Genomic DNA, 22229 nt, shown 5'->3' with positions numbered 1-22229 from the left:
CTTGTATCAAACTATTTCATTCTGTTTATTAAACTTTGTTATGACTTCAGATTTAAAAAAAATAGTACACCTCAAAAATTATTTTATAATATACTCGATTTATGCAAAAAAAGTCACAATTTATTATTCGACACATGAAAATAGTGAATATAAAACACGTGTGACCATACAATATGCTACCATACAATACCATACAATATGCTAGTTATAAGATATAAGGCAATATATATAGCTAATCAAGTATGATGTTCAAGTCTGAATTTTATAAAGTCTGATTATAATGTCAAGTCTGATTTCCAAATACCAGAAATGAATCTTATTAAAAGTAAGTGGGTAAAAACTGAATCGAAACAAAAAGTTGAAAAAAGATCCGTACCATTTAAATAGTTGAGATATAGAATAAATAATTTCGATTGTAAAGTTAAGAAAGAGATGTTTTTCAATACTGAAAAGTACCATACAATATGCCAGTTATAAAATATAAGGCAATATATATAGCTAATCAAGTATGATGTTCAAGTCTGAATTTTATAATGTCTGATTATAATGTCAAGTCTGATTTCCAAATACCAGAAATGAATCTTATTAAAATTCACATATAAGACGTTGAATGTGAATAAGCTTTAGAATCATTACCAAACTCAATTTATTTCGATGGAAAATATATTTTATGAATGGCTCAGAATGGATCTTTTAGTGATAAGGTTTCGTTCATTTCAACTGGTTCATTTATTCATTCATTTCAACTGGGTTTTTTTATATTGTCAATAGTCTTTACCCTCTTTTATTGCTTTTATCCTCAATATAAATATTACTTAACTGCATGGTTCAATAAAATAAAAGCCTAGGAAGAAAATTTGTGAAAACCTTAAATAAACTATTAATATTCCTATTATATTTAAATATGTTTTTGTATTAAAATATGTTATATAATTTCTTTTATAATTGTACATTCTTTTAGAGTATTTTTTTAAATTCCTTAAGATTTGATTCACAATCCTCTTATATTTACGAAAAAGTTTACGATATTTTCATTCTTATTTTTTCATTCACAATATTTTAATAATAAATTCCACTTACCAGAAATAATGAAAGAAATCCAGTTATTTCCTTTATTTTATACTATACATTCTCTAATTTATTGAATTACCCAATGAGTGAAAACAAGATATGTAGAGGTTTAAAAAATTCATTAGGCTCGTCAAAATGACAAATTTTTAGTTTGAAATGTTGACAAAATTTCATATCTTCGTATCTGTTAGACTTACCAATGCAAAGTTTCATAATCATTTTTCCTTGCCCATTAAATTACCCAAAAATTATCTTCAACGGTCTTTTGCCAGGATTTTTTTTTTGTTTCTTTACTTTCCACTAAACAAATGTTAACATTTACAGAATATTTCATGAAATAGTTTAGAGATGTATTATGATTCAAAATATTTATAGAAGCGCTCAGTCTTGTCATTATTTTTTTATTGCTCCCTCTCTCTTTCTCTCTCTCTCTCTCTCTCTTTCTATATATATATATATATATATATATATATATATATATATATATATATATATATATATATATATATATATATATATATATATATATATATATATATATATATATATATACATACATATATATATACATACATATATATATATATATATATGTAAATTCTTTTTCTTAGCATCAGGAAAACTGTCTTCCAATGCAATTGATAACAGAAAATATATTTAAAAAATGTTAGACATTAGAAATTATACGAAATAAGCGAGTTATATTTCAAATTTAAGGAAACAAAAAGTTTGGACATTCATTATTAGGAATCATCCAAAAACATTTAAGTAATCTATTAGCTAGATATATATACTTACAGATAAAACGCTTTTTATATTGAACGATAATTGTATAATTTAATAAGCTACAGTATATCCTTGCCAAAAACTGCCGAATTGAAGCGGTTAACGAAAAGTGAAGGTGTGAAGCCATATACAGATAAAATGTTAGCTTATAAAAATAATTATGTTAAAACGTTTTTCAGATTTCAAGATTTTTAGAAATAAAGATAAATGGTCTCTAAGAGGACATTAGACGCATGCCATCCTATGGACATGCATCTTGAAAAAAATATCCTTTTGTCAAATCTTAGATGAAATTTGACTAATGATTTATAAAATATTGATATTTTTCTCCGTCTTCGCTAGAGAAACTTTTTATACGTTAATTTGATTTCAAAAAATGAACATTCATTGCACTGACAAGGTGTTTTAAAGACAGTTTATTACAGTTGACTTTGAGAAATAACCATGAAAAAGTATTTAATTAAATTAAAATACGGTCTTTCTTGATAAGCAGAAATTTCGTCAAAGTAGTTAAAAGGTTTTTAATTTTTATAAAGCGACTCACCAAGCGAGATACGTTGAAAATTATTGAGAAATTGATTGAGAAAATTTCATTAAATTAAATATTCGCTCCCCGCATCGGGAAGTAACTAATTAAAGTAATTAACTTTGCCGATAATATATGCGAGATTGGACTGAAGAACATTTCGTTAACGACATACATATTTTTGCTTTGTTTTTACCTGGGGTTTATGATTGATTTTGATTTATCTTTTTTCGATGTCCTATACATCTTTAAAGGGGTCAAAAATTCCAACATGAGTCCCAAAAATGAAAAGCATCAGCGAATTCACTGGCACTTTTTACACGGTTGGCATGGAAACACATTAATAGTGCAAAAAGTACTCAGCATTTCATAAAATCTTGTGCATCAAATGGACTCGGTTCATTAGGCGTTACATTCACTTAACAACGTACCTGAAAGGAATTTTAACATATTGCTTATTGTATTTGCTGCATTGAAACCCAAAATGCGCATTGGCTTCCAAAAACGAATTTGTCTAGCTTATTGGAGCGTTTCACGTGAGCATGAATTGATTTTTTAAAGCATTTTTACTTTATCTGATTTATTTCATACTTGTGATTACAGTATTTAGCTATTTATTATAATTTTTTTCACTATATACAAAATCTTCAATACTTAAAATACGCTCCACCAATATATTCAAATGTAATGGCTGATTCTATACCCGCGGCTTTACCTAGCATTGAATTTGAGGAGCTAATTTTAAATTATATCACATTTATAAAATTAAATTATTAATGAGAGGATAAAAAGTGGGATATCAATAAAATGGAAAATTCTACTTTTTAACATACAGTACACTCCCGAGTATCCGGTTCGAGACTATCCAACTTCCGGACTATCCGGCTTGGGATTTTTATCGTAATTACTTGAGGAAGGCAGAGCGTTTCATTGGCTACATTGCCAAGGCATTGGAAGCGGGCGTCTGCTACGATCCTCCTACGTGTCGTGTGCAAAATACAAGCTGTGTCAGGAAAAGAGCAGTGTTCTGCTCTTTGGTCATTGTTTCGTCAGTGTGTAACGGACCTCATTCGTTGCCACTGTTCCTAATTATAAATGCATAGTACGTACTGGATTCGTAAATTGTTTTTGAGGTATGTTTAAGTATTTTTTAAATACACCCTTGTGAAGTGTTTATAATTTATGTTAAAATGTGGACAATTTAAATCCTTAATCTTATTTTTTCTCTGCTGAATTCTTGAAACAAACAGTGCAGTATATAAACATAATATTAACAGAAGAATACAGAAACTTCTATTTTAACTAAACACGTTACCGGCAATGGTTTCTATAATTCAACTCCGCGGTCACTTTCACATTCTACTTGAGTCGAGATAAATGAAAGGTTTAGTACTCTATAAGAAGTGAGAAAATACGCATTGTACGCGTAGTGAGTTTTGGTATAAAAATTTTGTCATCTATTATCAGTGAGCAAAGAGAAATGTTCATAGAGCTCCGGCTATTTTTTTATCCGGTCTATCTTTCCGAGAGATTAGGACGGATACTCCGGAGTGTATTGCATTATTAGAAGCGTAAATTTAAAACTTCTTTATTGTTAAATGCATTTAATGATTTATTAAGAAGAGCAACGCGAGAAATCAACGTGGTAAAAGTTTTGATCTAAATCAGAATAATTTTTAGTTAAATAAAATCGTTCAGATTGAACGATAAAAGCAATAAAGAATGTTATAAATGATACCAAGTAAAACATATTGGTTGTAGATTATATTATTATAGATTATAGTGTTATGTTATTTTATTAGGTTATTATAGAAGTCCATGCCCTAAAAAATTAAAAAAAAAGATTATCCCTTTTTCTTTTGATACAAAATGTGAAGATTTTAGTCCATTTCAGAAACAAAAGTGAAACATTTTTCAAAAATAGTAAATCTTAGAAAAAGTACTTTATAAGCAGTAAATTGAATTTAAATGTGAATTCTTCATTTTTGGAAATACTCAAGAAATTCTTTCTTTAAAATGAATAATCATTTGAAGAGCATAATCTATTATTTTCTTAGTTATTTTTACTTTTTCACATAGGAAGTATAAAGCATTGTAATTGATATAAAATCTGAACTTGAGAGTTTTGACGAATCTCCAATGTTTTAAGCGTCTTTTTCGAGGAAAAAAAACATTTTTGGAAAATATCCGTCAGTCTGTTAAAAAGATAAATCAAAAGCACTTGGAACTAGATGAATGAAATTTGGTAGGCGATTTTTGCATCAAATTTGTAGATTTCTATCAAAATTTGAGCAAATTTCATTTAAAAGAAGTCTATCTGTCAGGCGGCACGAATATAATTAACACAGCTGCGAAACCAAGAGAGCTAGATATGTACAATTTCATACATATAGTTAACAACTGTAGGATAGACACTTATCAAATGTTGAGTCAAAGCCAATAAAGAGTTCACCATCTGTCAGTATACTTTCAGAAAATTTTAAATGCGATAACTCATAGAATTTGGTCCATCCGAAATGACGCAGACATCAGTTTCGTCTCAAACTTCTATAAACCATTTAAACCGAGTCGAAAACGCATATACGCAAAAGGCATTCAACTCTACGCGCTTGTTACAAAGTGCGAATACATTTTGTCGCAAATTGTTACTTTTGCCTCTTAACTCGATATGCATGAACAATCGATTGCAGCCGAAATGGAGCGATCTTTAATAGCAAACATGTATTGTATAATATTGAACGATATTAAACAATATTCGCAACATTACATATTATTTGCACCACTGGTTTAATCACCTAAATTATTGACTTTTATAGGCTTTTAAACATTAATGTGACATGCATTCTTTAAAATTAAACCTTGTTATTGGATGAGACAGAAAAACATGAATTTAATTCAGTCAGTCCACACAAATAATAACGGGTGCGCATTTAATAAAAATAATATATATATATATATATATATATATATATATATATATATATATATATATATATATATATATATATATATATATATATATATATATATATATATATATATACCGAAATAATAGGGAAATTTAAATCCTTCTTCGAGTTTATATAGGAATTCCGATTGGTAAATCCTTCTTCAGAAACTTTGAATTAACTACAACTGTGAAAGCGTTCAATGAAGCAGTCTGAAACGTTAATGTAGTGATTTGTTTACACTTGATTACTGTTATTCAACAATGTAGAGCTATCATTGTGTCACGTTTTGTTTTATATATATAAATTGTCGAGTATTGAATAATATAATACTATATAGCGCAATATTGTAGAATATTGTGAAACAGGCTGTGTTACCTGGGATATGAAGGCTTGAAACGTCACTAGATGATGCGGGAGAGAACATTCAACAAAATGCATGAAGAGCGTTTTCTGTGTCACGTTATTGTTTTATGTGTATAGATTCTCGAATATTGAATAATATAATATTATGCAGCACAATATTGTGCAACAGATTGTGCTAATTGGGATATGAATTGGTTGAAACTTCAACCAATGATAAATAGAGACTATTCAACAACATGTATGAAGCAGCGATTTCTGTGTCGATTTTCGTTTTATGTATATAGATTCTCGAATACTGAATAATATATCACACAATATTGTGCAACAGTTTGTGCTACCTGGGATATGAAGGTTTGAAACTTCAACAGAAGATAGAGAAGGGAACATTTTACTTAGGCGGTTCTTTGCTTCTTGATTTGTTTGTCTTTCAGATGCAATAGAATCATCCCAGTAGTTTCTCATTCTGTCATTTTGTACATAGAATAAGTGAAAACAAATGAAATATTTTTGGTCATCATGAATAGCGCACATGTTAACATTTTTTTAGTAAATAAGGAACCCTTTTTTTTGTTGTTGTTCCGCAAGTGTAAAGGAAGGCACAGAAAGAATCCGAATACGCCTCTTGGAAAAGTCTGAATTTACATTCAAAACTTTTTAAAACTCGCTATAGATAGATAAGTTTGTTGAAAAGACTGCATCCGTCAAATTTCAAACAAATGTCACTTTTTTTATTTAATTAGGACGAAATCATATTCACAGGAAAGTATGGATATAAATAGTTCCTTTGCCTTCATAACGCTTCAAATATTGAAAAGATCGAATTCTAGAATAAAATGTCGAATTATTTAACAATTCGCTATGCACACATATATGAAAAAATGAAAAAGAAAATATAAAATTTAATACACTTATTTATAAATCAGTAAGCTAAGAAAGTAAACTATTCGATTCAACTGCGATTAGTTTCTTTTAAAGTACCGCAAATTTTTATAAAATCAAACTTTATGATTAATAAAATACAAATTTAAGAATAAGTACTTCAACAATGTGATTTATGAATATTTTTGAATATATTATAACATATATAAATCAGAATAATGATTTTTTTAAAAAAAAAATTAGAATTATTTCACTCATGATAATTATTTATATACTTAGATAATCTGATGTCAGAATAAAATATTACCTTCTACATTTTATTTGAAATTTATTTGTATATCCACTGTGGTCAACATTAGACATTCAAACAAAACACGAAATTAAGTCGATTCTAATTCTAAAATAATATTTAAAAAATAATAAAATAATCATTTATATACATGAAGGATAAAGCAAAAGAAATTATCTTTTTTTATTCAGAAGTGTATATATTTTATTAAAAAAAAAAGAAAACTCTTACGCCGTATTGCACAAAGCATGCAAATTAAAAAAATATTAATATCATAAAATATAACGAAAATAATTAATCTATCGAATAAAAATTAATTTTTTGAAAGAGAAAAACGCATTCTATTTTGTATGAATAAAAACCAGTGAAGTATTATTAGCTACTTCGAGATAAAAGTTTGAACATCAATAAAGAAATTTGGTGTATAATCCGAATTTGTCTTAATAGAATGTAGCAAGAGAATAAATGATTCAAGTTTGAAATGTGCTGCTAAAATGTATGAGAAATCTTTATTTTTAGAGATGGATCAATATAGCTTGAGTCATTTACAATAAAATTGGTTTTTGTGCAACATTGTATAGTTAATGCGAGTTTAATGGTTTCCTTGTGACATGAAGCATGTGAAAATTGGAAAAATGGATCATTTGCACAGTAGATCATTGCTAGAGTGCTCTTTCTTTTATTTCAAATAGTATTCTTCAAAATACAAAAAGAAGGAAAAACTATTGATTTTGTAAAAATTATATTATCTAGTAAAAATTTAGAATCTCAAGTGGAATTATTTAAATTTTAACTGAAGTGAATTGAATTAAAAATAGTTACAATTCGATGCCTAGTCTCTAGCAATTCAAAAAAAAGTGAAGCAGTGTGCTAAATTTGCGAATTATGAGCCTTGATATTACAACAAGAAATCAGTGAATCTAGAATAATATTTAAAATTATGAAATACTCTTATCTATTCGATTATCTAGTCATTATGTACATGTATTTATTTTAAAATACTCATTTCTTGGACCAAAATGTTACTCTAAAATTTGTTAAAAGTTTCAGGTATGTATATTCATTACACACTTGAATAAGAAATATCCCTTCCTCTTTCATCCGTTATTGCCTAAAATAAATTATAAAATGTAAATATTTACTTATACATTGAAAATAATCATCTATATTTTCATATCATAAAATACGTGATATTTCAGATTCAAAATATTCTCCAACGTTGTGTTTGTGGAATTTTAATATTCGAAGCCATTTTGAATAATTGATTGCATTTATAAAATGACGTGAATGCATCAACCGTAACTGTAACTGATTATAATTAGTTATTTGAGAAGGGAATAATTTTATTATCAAATAATCTTTAAAATATTAGATTATTTATAACTGTGCTGGCATAAATATTTTATATATTAAAACTTTCCAAAATAGGATTTAATTCGAAATTATTTTATAAATCTTTTTTGGATTTTTCAATTTGAATATGAAATCCAGACCATTCGATATTTCTATAAAAAAACAATTTTCACCATGTTAATAAAATGAAAAACACTTTATCCATATTCTACGAGATAACTTGAAGTTGGTAGTTTATTCCAGAAAACTAAATCAAATTGGCTTCTGAGATCAGGAGCCTGCTATTTGCTTAAAGATTTAGATTTCAAATAGATTATAAAAATCATTAGTAATCAAATAGATTACTAAAAAAAATTATATGGCTAAAAATGCATTATTTCAAAACTTCGGTTTATAAAATAAATTAAGGATTTGATTTAACATACATTTTTAGTAATTTAAAGCATTTGAGGTTTAAAATAATAAAGCTTTGACTTTTGCTGCATAAAAAAATAAAAAAATTTCAACTTATCAAATACTTTAAAAGGTATTCAGAAATTTTTATTTTGAATTGACCTTTTTCCGGAAACTTTATTCAGAAAAAGTCTAAGGAATTTGTGAAATGTTAAAAAATGTTGGTATTGAGTTTGAAAAGAATTTTTGCAAGTTAATTACCTTTCAAAAGTTATATTTACAAGTTAATTATCTTTGCCATTAAACTGTTGAATGTGATTAACTAATGGAACTCAAATTATAGAATCAAAGCATATTGTCATGTCATCACTGTTCATTTAAAATTTCTTTTGTCAAATATCATATAAAGCAAATCATAAGAATGTTGATACAGCAGTCGGAACCTTTTATGACGTATGACATTTTGTACTAAAATAAAACAACGGCATGTACACTTAACAATTTGAAAATAGATACAACTAATCCATATAAGTGTTTTGCTCTAGTAAAATGTTAGGGAAAATTTGTCAAAACAATGCCATTTTGGTACAGCAGGGACTGTAAATGATCAATAATAGCATAATGAACCCGTACATGTTTAAGTTCGGTATTTCACTTACGAGAACTTCATATAATAGGTGACAATATATGAGATTGCAGAGAAAGTTCTATTTCATAAAAAAAGACACTCATATCCATATTTGCATGCAATAGATGAAATTTTACATATGTATTTGATATATGGATTGAAAACCCATTAAATTAATTATAATTGCTGTATTCCTTAAGTATTGTAAAGATGAATGAATATTTGAAACAAATTTAAAATGAAATGCTTTTTTCACGGATAATATTCATTAAATATTTTGCTATGAAGGAATTTATTTCAAATTAATATACAAAATTCTTAAGCATTCGAAATATTACGGAAATTAACATTAAAAGCCTATTGCCAGTTAAAATCATTTGTTGCCTCTTATTTTATTGATTAGCGATCCTTGTATTGGCATATTCATTCTAACAATTAAATGAATCACGGAAATTTCAGTTTTCCTTCATAGTATAATTTCATTTCGCAGCATCTAGAAATGATCAAACAAATCTAGATTAGGAAATGTTGAAATTAAAACTCTTATTTTTCATTATTCCTTGATAAAATTAAACTTTATAATTAAAATTTTTAACATTAATTATGGAAGTGAAAATAGGCAACATTTTAACGAATAATTTGTTTAAAACAAATTAGTCTTTTGTTGTCTTTCTCCAAAAAGCATCATAATATTATTAAAAAAACATGCGATGCTACCAGTAGATTTTTTAATTAATTTGTTTCGGGAAATAGATTCTTTAATTAATTTCCACAAATCTTTATTTAATCTGCTTATGGTTGCAGGAGAAATTCTGTTATGTTAGATGCACATTTAAAATGTGAGATATGCCAATATATCAAAAATAATAATATGCATCTAATTGTTTTGTATTTTGGCAATTAAAATATTTTTGTTTTATTTTTCTGATAACATTATTCTCCTGAAATTCGAATTGTTCCATGAATTATTTAATTTTTTCGATTGTTGAAAGCTATAGAATAGAGATTTTGTTTAATAACTATGTAGTTTAAAGGACAAAAAAAGTAAAGTTTCAATATCATGAAATTCAGAAAACATCAATAGCAAATTTCCGTTTTGATTTCTCTGTGATACTATGAGACTCATCTTCATTAAAAAAAGTTTATGCATGGAAGAGAAGAAATAAACAATTCAATTAAAATAATAAGACTTTTATTTCTAACAATCTAACGAAATGATGGAAAACAATTTATATTTAAATAATTTAACTTAAATGAAATATAATCATTACTCTAATTGGACCTGCAAGTCACCAATGGCGACAAGTATAGATCACAAATCCTGAAATTTTAAATAGTATAAAATATATTATTTTTAAATATCTGTCAACGATTCATTTTTTTAAAAAAATATTTATTTCATATTCAAATTTAAATTTGTTTCAAGTTTCTATTCTTTCTTGTAACCGTAATTAAAAAAAAAGCTGTATCAAGTATTTCTGCATAACGCTATGTTATCCTATAAAAGTTTATTTTTTATACAGTTTCCATTTTGTTAAATTTTTTCAAGCAATAATCAAGGAAGCTTTTAAATGAGACATTAGATAAAATTTGTACAAAAAATATGTAAATGTTTTAAATATATTTCTAAAAAAATCAATAAGGTAAAGATAGTCTTTAGATTTGCATTAAAATATAATCGATATTTGAATAACAAAAAATTACCTGAAGAATAACGTAGTTATTTATAAATATTGCAATATATATTAACGCTTAAAAATGTTTACTTAAAACATATTTAATTATAATATTGTGAATAATATTTGCATATTAAAATTAGTTAAATGAAATTTTTCTGCTTATAATTAATAAATCGTTCTCACTTGAAAACATTAAAAAGGATATTGAAATGACATTACAATTATCCAATTTAGAAATAACATTTAATATTTTTCATAAATAATTAGACTATAATTTTTCACTTAAATGCTTATTTGAAGTCGCTGACGTCGCCTTTAAGTTATTGGAAGTACGGGTAATACTATTTTACATCCTAAAACTAAAGAAGAAATAAAAAAATAATATATATTTTAATAATTTCATTAAATATTGAGTAAGAAGATTTTATATGCTTTTAGGAATAAAAATCGAATACAAAAAAAGAGTTATCTTGAAAAAAATGCTAAGAATTTTAGAAGAATAAGAAAAAGATCATTAAATTATAAATATTTTAATGAGTCAACTTGTATTTAAACACTAAATATTTTCCCGAGATTAAATTGTACCAATTTTTAATAAAATTTATATGTTAAAATAATTTAAAGAAAATGAGTAAAACCTTTTACATGAGATATAATAATAATATAAACTATATTTAGGCGAACTTTCAAATACACATTGAGAAAGTTCAAATTTGCTTCCTTTTCAACCCATGCAAAATGGAAGGTTAATATATGATTATGATGTCACATGAACAAATTCGATTTTGCTTCCAGAAATTCAGTTCACTAAACACTCGTCCAATTTTAAAAACAAATTAATACATTCACTTTCCGAATGAAATGAAGCTAGCATAGTTCAATCAGACGATTATTCATTCTGTAAAAATTATATTAGACCGCATGATTAAAAAATAAAAACAGCAGTAATATTAAGAATAAACTAACATTGAGTTCAAGATTAAAAAGGAATTTGCAACTTTTTACTATTCTTTTCCGTTTTAGTATTACTCTAGGTAGATGAGTTCAATTATATATATTTTATTTAATCTAGAAATATTTGTAATTTTTAATGAAGTTCCCATTAATTAACTTTTTAAAAGTTTATTTTGTTGGTCAACATATGAAAACGATGGATGGCATTGGATTCACTAAATGATGGATGAAAAAACATTATTAGATATGATTGTCTACAAGAAAGTGACTTAAAGTGATTCATTTAATGGAATTTAAAAAAGACGTAAATATCTTCAAATTTAAACTACTTCAATAATTTTGCATTTAAGTCAGCCTTAGCAATTGAAGTTTTAAAATAAGTCATATTCTTGGGCATGAAATTTATTTCACGGAGAAAGAAAATCATAAAAGGAAATACAACCGTTGTAATATCCTTATAGTTATCATTTTAGTTATTATTTTGATTACTCCTTAGTTATTTGGATAAAACAATTTGATTGATTTCAAGAAGTATTTGTAAGATGTGATATTACTTAAATTTGCATACGTAATTATTAAATATACATAATGGAGAAAATAACAATAATATATGGAAAAAACATGCATCTTCATGCAATAACTAAAAAAAAATCACAATATGTGCTGAATTTAGTCTTCCAATTTTTCGGTTTTGAGAATTATAAAGCAAATAAGTTCTCGAATATATTTGAAAGTCATTATTGTATTTAATTTAATTTAATCTATTATTTAAAAAATATATCTTAGAAAGGAAATTTAACACATAAAATAACAAATTAATAATTTTACAAATGAATTGCAAAATAGTTTGCAGTGATATTCGTATAAACTTACTAAATCTTTGGCCATTCAAAATTCATTTAAAACACCACAATATTACTTGAAGTGAGTAGACTTTTAAAAAGCAAACAGCACTATCTAGAATTTGTAGATTGAAATTCTTAAATTTTTCTACAACTTCTTTCCAGAAATTTCGAGATTTTGTATTTTGAGAATATTATTAATTATTTTTTTTAATTTTGAGAATATTATTAATTATTTTTTTTAATTTTGAGAATATTATTAATTATTTTTTTTAATTTTGAGAATATTATTAATTATTTTTTTTAATTTTGAGAATATTATTAATTATTTTTTTATTTTAAATTTAGAGAATATTTAGTATTTGATTATTTTTCTTGATTTTTAAAAACTTATCAATTCACTATTATCTTTAATGAAAATTCTTACTCTTCTATCGCGATGGATGATATTCTTCCATTAGACAATGGTGCAGAAAATAGATGTGTAATTTGATTTTTTTTTAAAGAAAATGAATGCCTATTATGGATCGAAAGTATACAAAGTTTAATAATTCTTAAAAGTATTATATAGACAAAATAAACCAATAGTTAATGAATAAAATTTTTTGAGTTAAAATCAATAGTAAAGGGAAGAATTTAGATGAAGCACCATAATATATGATATTAATTTTTTCTTAACAAAAAGAAATACTTTCATATTTTGAAACTTTTTAAGAAAAATTTAGGTTTGATTTTCTTTTTTTTTAAATTTAAATTTCAAAATAGAGGAATTTATCATTAAAAGAGAATAAAATCTGCGCTTTGTAAAAATTTATTATCAATACATTAAGAGAAATAATATATAAGTTATCATTAATTTAATATATAACTCTGTAATTCATGTGAGAAGTAGTAGAAGTGAGAAGTAGATTATTTTGAAATTATGTCCTTATGATTTATTTACTACAGAATAAATCTTAAATGATTTTAATCATGGAAATTTTTTTATTAAAAAATATTAAAATTAAATTTTTAGACATGAAATTATTGCTTTTTTAAAGCTTGCTTTCTGTACGGCATGAAAATTATAAAGCAGTTAAATTTCATAGTTTATAGTTCATTGAATTGTAAAATTGCTTTAGTAAATAATATTTTATTTGGATAATTATTTTTCAGATAAAATATTATTTTAAATATTCAAAATTAAAATGAAATATATTTTTTTAAAGTTTAAAATGTCCTAAAATACAAATAATGTTAATATTAAAATTTCATTATGATTTTATTTAAAACTATTATTTACATTAGAAATAAATATTAAAATATTTACTTGTCCTTTTTAATAATGGAAGTCTACGAAACATCTTTGCTTATATAACATATTTATGGAGTTTTGAAATATGAGCAGCATTACTTATTTGAAATATATTTTTACAATATGACATCATTCCAATTATATTTTATATTTTAGGCTTAGTTGCTTGAAATAAACATCGCAGTTAGGAATTCAAATTTGAATATTTCTAAGTAAAATTTATAATATTCGGTATTTATTTATTTATTTATTTTTATAATTTTTTTTTACCCCTATAGTTTATTTGGAGATCGAACATTTTAAATCTAATACTGAAGTGAAAAAAAAAATATTCGAATTTTATTTGAGTTCTGTATCTAACACTTGCATTTAGGGTTAAGCGATTGCGATAAATATTTGCATGTAGAATCAGAAATATAATCAGTTGCGGACATTTTTGTAAATACAGTGCAAAAATCTAAAAATTTTAATTTTGTATCTATTTATTTTCTCTATTCTATTTTTAGACTAAGATATTTATTTTGGTCCTCGAATAATGGCGCTGATGTTTCTGTTTACATCGAAATTTCCAGTAACGGTTTCTGATGCAACGCGGCGGAAAAATCTATTGGCTACGCCAAAGGACGTTTCGCTCAGGCGGGGCACGATTTCAATGATAAATTTCTCATATCGATATCATTTGAAATATCACTTGAATATCGATCTTTCAAATAAAACAATTTTTATCACCAGATTTCAACAGATTTTTTTTTTTTTTTTTTGCAAATATTTGTTTTTTGAATTTTTTGCTGAAATATACTACAAACTATAATTTATGTTTTAGTCTTTCAAGCAATAGTGAATATGGTATTTTAGGTAAGAATATATTGTTTTCTTTTAATTTTTATAACCAGGCGTAATACTTGTAGATTTTATGTAGGATTGCTACAAAGTTATTATCAGTGGAAAGAAGTTACAAATCAGATACAGTTTTAATTTATGGTTAACGTGAAATCAAACCTTTTTGTTATTTAATTCTATTACTTATAAAGTATTTTGAAATCATAATTTTTTTAAAATTTTGAACGGCAAAAGCTAGAATAAGTATTGACAACAATTGATTATGTGGAACAAGGTCAAAACAGTTTTTGAATACAAAGAAAATCTATGAAATTTCATTTATTAAGAAAAAATTGAAGGTTTAAATGTTTTGAAACAGAAAATCGCACTGGAAAATGTTTTCCTAATGTGTCAGATAAAATGTAGTAACTCTTATCAATACTCTTTAATTATAGATGAATTATTATTTATTCTTTTTATTTGATTCCATTAATTTTTTCCTTAGATAATAAAAATTCGAGAAAAAAATGTTAATTTCATAATGTATTTTTGATAATAAACTAACCTATTACCTACACTAATGCTCATATGGGGTCGCATATAGACAGTAATTTATATGGACATCTACATTACTGTCTGCATAGGGATTGTTTTAACAAATAGTTATCAGGCATATCTTGATTTTAATAGAAATGAATATTAATTTTAGTTTTGCTATTTTTGGAATATTCTTCTATATAGAGTATCTTTCCAAATATCTAACTCTATCCACTCACTGATTTATAGCAAGATAAGCACTGAAAATGTAGAATGCAAGATCTAATATTTTTTCGTCTGCAAACAGATCTTCAAGCATTGTTATTATATTTTTTGAATTGTTGTGTGAAAAGGAATTGTAATGCCGTTAGTTCAAATGGCATAAGCTGCGTAATTATAATATACAGCGTATTATTAAAAGATTTGCACAATTTTAGTGCATTGACTATTTGTGACTCTCCGCGAATTTAAATTTGATTGAATGCTTCTCATCAAAGTGCATTTATAACAATTTCATTGCTTCAGTTTTATCAGAATATTATGGTGGAATATTCGCAAATTATACAAATATTTTGCAAATACACAAATATTTAGTTTTGTAAAATAAATTATATTAAAGAGAGAATGGGAAGAACAATTTGATTGTGCTTTAAATTAATCTAGTTACTACTCAATCCTAGTAAAATGAACTATTATTGAACGACAAGAATGGACTTATCAACGATGGGTATTCTCTTAAATTTTAAATAAATTAGCAATAGTGTCATAAATATTTTTGTTACAAAAAATTATAATCATGACTTTGAACTGAATTAATAAAATGATCTGTATGAAGTGTTTTAGTTGCTAGATATGTAAAATTATTTGCATCAGGCTTTTTAATGGCCTAATCGGTATAAGTTATGAATCTTTGATGGAATATCCCTAAGAAAATTGTTACATATCATGATCTTGAGGCTTATCTGTACGTGTTTCAGAATGCACGATTACTGCTCGAAAGGCATGCACTCACATCTAAAGCCTTAACCCTAAAATGTAATGATGAATGATTCTTTTATAAAATGAGGGCAAAAATGAAATTGCTGCAACGATTAAACAATGATGGACACTATTAGATATTAAGCTATGCGTCAGAATTTTAAAAAATTATAATAGCAATATGAAATGATACTATACCAGAACAAATATGATAGTGTTTGACAGCTTAGAAAGAAAATGCATGAACGTAAATGCGTGAATGCTGTTATGCATGAATGCCCACGAGAAATCGTCTGTAATAAATGCAACAAATCGTATCAAATGTCTGAAGCAGTGAATACTTACCACTTCTGTTCGACCTACGGATTCTGATTTTAAACGCTGAAATAGTTAGAAGTTTTAAACAATTCCTCAATGATATATTTAAGATATATATAGACAAATTCCTGAATGATATATATATAGACAAAACACTGAAAGGAACTGTTGGTATCTTGCTGCATCAGAGCTTAGTAAAGAAATGAGGATCTCTAATATCTAAATTGTTGGAATCTTTGCCCATACAACAAAAGATGCTTTTTATGAGATATCATCATTACCTGGACACTGAAATGAATGAGCATTGGGAGGGGGGTGCGAGCAGGCAAAGACTTACCCTAGTGTGGTCATTGTGACGATGGTGTACCAAAAGGCGGAAGGGATGGAGGTGAAGGTAGTGTCCTCGACGTTTTTCTCCGCGTAGAACATCACGGTGGCGAAGATGATGATGGCCATCGCCAGGGAGAATACGAGGAAGCCGAGCTCCGAGGCGCAGCTCTTGAGCGTGTAGCCGAGGATGCGGAGTCCTTGGGAGTGGCGGGAGAATTTGAAGATACGGAACACACGAAAAACGCGGAGGGTCACGAAGGCCCCTGAGACGTCGTCGTTGTCCTTTATGCCGAGTCCTATGTAGTAAGGCATGATCGCCACTACGTCGATCACACTCATCACGCTGCGGGCGTACTTGCAGCGGTCTGGGGCGGCATAGAGCCGTAGGAGGTACTCGGCAGTGAAGATCATGACGCAGGCCGTGTCCAGGCAGAAGAAGGCTGCCTTGTAAGTTTCGCCGCAACTCATCGTATCGCCAGTCGCTTCGTTCATGCTGCAGGGAAGGGTTTCGCACACATTCGCGAAGACCGAGACAGCAATAAAGAAACCCGTCACGTAGTAAAAGACCAGTGCCGCAGTGCCTGTGTGCGGGTTCTCGAAGGCCCGCCACATGCGCTCTCGAATGTTGGCATGGGGCATGTTGTCTGCCGCATTAGCTTCGGACAGCTGGTCGTCCATGAGCCGCTCTGCGTTCTCTCTTTTCCTGTCCCGGTAGTCTTCGTAGCAGCAGTCGCCGATCACGTCCGGAATGATGCCGAAGAAGGCCAATTCCTCGTCGTACGACATGAGACATTCGTGCTTGGGGTAGTGGAGCTTGCCCGTCCGGTAATAGTTGAGGATGTGGCGGAAGATGTCTGGGTCCCTGTCGAAGAAGTATTCCTTGCAGTCCTCATCGTAAAAGAACTCCCGCTCGTTGGAGCCGAGCAGGGTGTCAGGGTACTTCTCGACGGTGTTACGCCACGTCTCGAACCTACGTCCGCTGACGTTGATAACGAACTTCTCATCCTCCCTTTTCCTGTCCTGTTTGGTGACGGGCGGCGCGGGTAAGGGCTTATTCGCGATGGGCACCCAGCCTATGGCCGCTGCCCTGGCGAAAGGCAGCCAGGCGGCCACAGACGCCATGTCTTCACGGGGACATCTCTCTCCGGATACTGGCCGGCAATGTCAGGCCGCACTCCACCGCGGCAGGACCGAGGAGCGCCAAGGGCGCCACCGGTAGGAGGGGTTGGCGAGGTATCTGGCGGGCGGAGACAGCGAAAGCTCTTTCTGCCCTGCTTAGTTCATTTCGCATTCCCACGGATGAATAGCGATGGAAAAATCCCCGTTCCATAAATATGTGCACAATGCAGCCACATAAAGGAGTCTTGCTATACATTGATGATAATGGATGGGAAGATTTTGTTAACTCAGGTCTGCCAGACATTATGGAGTTAATGTAGGGAATTTGTAGCTTGCCTTGACGTTGAAAGACTTTTGCTTTCCGCATGTTATATGAATGATGGGATTATTTCCTGAAATTCCACCTGAAAGTTTCCTTGGGCAATTTTATTTCCCTATATTTGTTTCCGATTTGAATTGTCATGGTAGCGAGTGGATTACCAAAAATTCATTTAAAGGAAATCTAATGAATCTGGAATTTTACTTCTGTGTTACAAATCGTTATCGATAAATATTATTAGAATAATCGCCATAGGTTTTGTTAATGAAAACTAAGAACCACTACATGAAACAATTTTAAAATAACAGTTTAATAATAGTTTGCTTAGTGTAAAAATGTTTTTTTTTTCATTTCTTGTTAAAGAAGAATTTAAAGGAAAAACATTCGCATAAATATTCACTTCAAAAATTTAATATTACATTTACAATACTCATAATTATTACGGATTCGTACAAAACTTACTTGTTTCATGTGAAATGTTTCTACGTTAGTGTAAAAGAAGATTTTGTACATAAAATTCCCTTATATGTTGCTGAAGGGCTATTGCCATGTTATCGTGGAAATAAAAGTGGTTGATTGCTATTGGAAATGGTTATTATATAAATTCAAATATGATTATTTTTTAAGAATTCGAAATATTTTTTACATCAAACCATCTTTTTATTAATTTCAAAGAAAATATTTCAAATTATTTTCAAATTTCAATTATTTTCAATTTTAATATTTTATTTTCAAATTATTTCAAATTATTTTGTTCCAAATTAATTCTTCAAATTCATTTGAAAATTAATCCATTTCAAAACAAAATGGGAAATAAAAGAATAAAAACAATAAAGAAATGAATCAACTAAATAACCAATCATTTACCTATGTGTCAAACACGAATGTGTTGATATTAGAAAAGTTTTACTAATATTCAGCGTCATTTTTTTATGATAGTAGTTCATTTCAAAAAATAACGAATTAAAAGTGAGAGTTCAATGTTAGAAGATAAATTTTTAAATATTCCTAGGTAGAAACTGAAATTGAGTCCTACGGGCATCACCCACCAAGGCACTATCCCTCCGTGGGAGGTACGTCCCGTCATCAATAGGGGGTGTTCGATTACACACTCTTTCTGTTTGTGTATTCCAGTGGCGAGATCCAATCCCCAGAGCGGAAGCTTTTCATTCTCAAATCTGAAGTGACTACCCCCCCCTCCCCGGCTTAGATTGCCATCATTATCAGTAAATCGTGGATACAGAGAAAGCGAAATAGATTATTTGGAACAAATTAATTCTTTAAAAAGTGTATTAAAGGAAAATAATGAAATGTAAATATGAGTAATTTCTTAAAAATGAAAACTAATTCATTTGAGAATAAAAAATAAAAAATTAGGGAACATCACAATTGTTGACACATTTTGATACTTTGTTACTTTTAATTTATTATAATTATACCAAACAACTTCATATAAGTCTATTTATAATTAATTATTATTTATTCTATGAAATTCTCTGATTTTACAAAGAAAAATATGCATTTTAAAGCATTTAAACTCATTTCTACTACCATTGAAAATTTCCTGCAATAACTTTTAGTTTCAGGGAAAATCTTGCTTAAACTCAGAAAAAAATGAAAATATTTTTAATGAACTAAAAAATAATATTTTCATTATAATGATTCATTGTATTAATCAAGTTTTACTGATGCATCCAATTCAAAAATGTTAATTAAAAAGTTCTGGAATTAAATTTTGCTAATATCAAAAATGTAATTCAAATTGTTGAAATAGTTTCATTGTAATGAATGGAAGAAATAACATAAAAAATACTCTTTATAGAATTAAATTTTATTCAAAATATTAGAAAAGCCTTTTATGCTTGAATTTTAGGACATCGCATTTATCTCCTCACGTTTAATTTATTTAATTAAATTGAAAATATACATGCTTTGATCTATTTAACCCTTTCTAGGGCTGTGGGAAGTATGCTTCCCACCAAATTTATCAATCTTTATATGAAATTATGCAGGTTGGCATAAGTTCTGACACATTTTTTTAGAAAGACAGAAACATAGATGCTTTAGTTCTTTATCTCACACAAAATGTTGTGTCTTGATTTGTTACTTCATTATTAATTAGCCAAATTAATTAATTAATCAAATTAAATTATCTAATAAGCTAAATGAATCCCTTTTCTTATTCTAATTTCAAGGCCTAAAAATATTTTAACATAATAAGACAAGAAAAAAATGGCTCTTTAAAGGGTTAAGGAAATTTATTATTAGCGAAGTCTACAAAATTTATCATGGTTTAGATATTTTCTAGATGGTGGAATTTACAAGGATCAGGAATGATAGCTAATGAATTATTTTCGTTATTTGATCGTCGGCAGAATTAATCAATAACTTTCATGGTTTTTTTTAAATTGGAATGTTATAGCGCAAGATTAAATGAGCAAAAAATAACAATAAATAAAATAAACTGAAAATAAAAAGTTGAATAAATTTACGAGCTTATTCAATCACGTTTAATAATATTTCTCTTTTCATTTTTAACATTTTTTCCGAAGTAGTTCCACTTACGTTCAGAAAAAAATTTAAGAATTGTCCGTATTTTTTCACTAGCCATGGAGGACCTTTCAAATTGCCTAAATATATTTTCTATTTATTCTTAAAAATTGCTGCTTTTTTTAGCTCTTTTAGAAATCTTCATTGACCGTTAAGAATTAAGGATTTATCAAGTTTTGCTGGATATTATTTGCCTATCGTCAAGACCGGATAACATAATTGCTTTCTATAAGATCTGATGTAGAATTTTTCACTTTATTTATTTTATTTTTTGACATATATGACATTATTTAATAGAAAATTTATTTGGTTTAGGAGAAAATTTCTTCCAGAACTTATAAATCTTAATAAAAAGTTTTATGTGATATCTGCAAAGAACGTACAGTGAAGCAATGTTTTTGAGATTTCTCTCAAAAATGTAAAAGATAGGACAGCCAGTCATTGATGTTACATAACAGTTCTTGTTTTATATGAATTTTTGTATAAAACAAGACTTAACGCAATCGGATAAGTAGTTGATACTGTGGTTCATTGATCTCGTTGTCCTTTTAAAAATGTAAATCATATAATATTATAATAATATAAGGTTAATTAAATATCATGTATATTGAGATGGGATTATTATCTATAATTGTATCTTTTAGTAATAATGAATGTTTAGGTTCGCAACCCCCAAAAAATATAAATATTAGTAGCTAAGTTCTGAGCTATAAAATATTATTTTTTTAGAAATTTTGCTATAAAATTAAAATAATTATTTTGAATCTTTTTTTTTTTAATTTCTGAAGCAGTTTCTTAACAAAAAAATTACATAAAATAAAATAAGTATATATTATAATTATTATTTTTAATGCAACTCAGATTTTTTTTCAATCGGTAATTACAAAAAAAAAAGCAAAAAAAAAATGTTTTTTAAGAAATTTTAAAATGCATTCTATTTCATACTTTAGTAGAATTTTCAAAAATTCAATAATTTTATCACACTTTGATTGAAGATTCAACGTAAAAATTTCCATCAGCAACAAAAGAACTTCGAATATTCGAATTCAGTTATTTTATAAAATGTAGCAAGATATACGGAATGAATGTTTCAGTTAAAATCGTTGCTTTACCTATCAGGCCTTTGAGGTATTCCTTGCTGAATACGTTTCCCAAACTGTTTTGTGTTTCTAATAGAAGAGGTGAAATAAAAAAGTTATTTGCTTTGGTTGCTTTGCAATAGGAGTCCCTTGATAATTATATATTAGTCCG

General features: G+C 27.7%; 1 protein-coding gene across 2 annotated transcripts in view; it reads right to left on the bottom strand.

Moving 5' to 3' along the window:
- Window positions 1-18112, bottom strand: part of LOC129988578 (potassium voltage-gated channel protein Shal-like) — a 299749-nt gene extending 281637 nt beyond the window's left edge. For both annotated transcript variants that reach the window (XM_056096828.1, XM_056096829.1), the window contains exon 1: window positions 16998-18112. In XM_056096828.1, the coding sequence (XP_055952803.1) occupies window positions 16998-18112 (1115 nt within the window). The remainder of the gene's footprint in view (window positions 1-16997) is intronic.
- Window positions 18113-22229: the final 4117 nt, after the last annotated feature.

Source organism: Argiope bruennichi, chromosome 10, assembly GCF_947563725.1.
Source record: "Argiope bruennichi chromosome 10, qqArgBrue1.1, whole genome shotgun sequence".
NCBI classification, from domain to species: Eukaryota; Metazoa; Arthropoda; class Arachnida; order Araneae; family Araneidae; genus Argiope; species Argiope bruennichi.
This window is presented reverse-complemented; position numbering and strand designations above follow the sequence as displayed.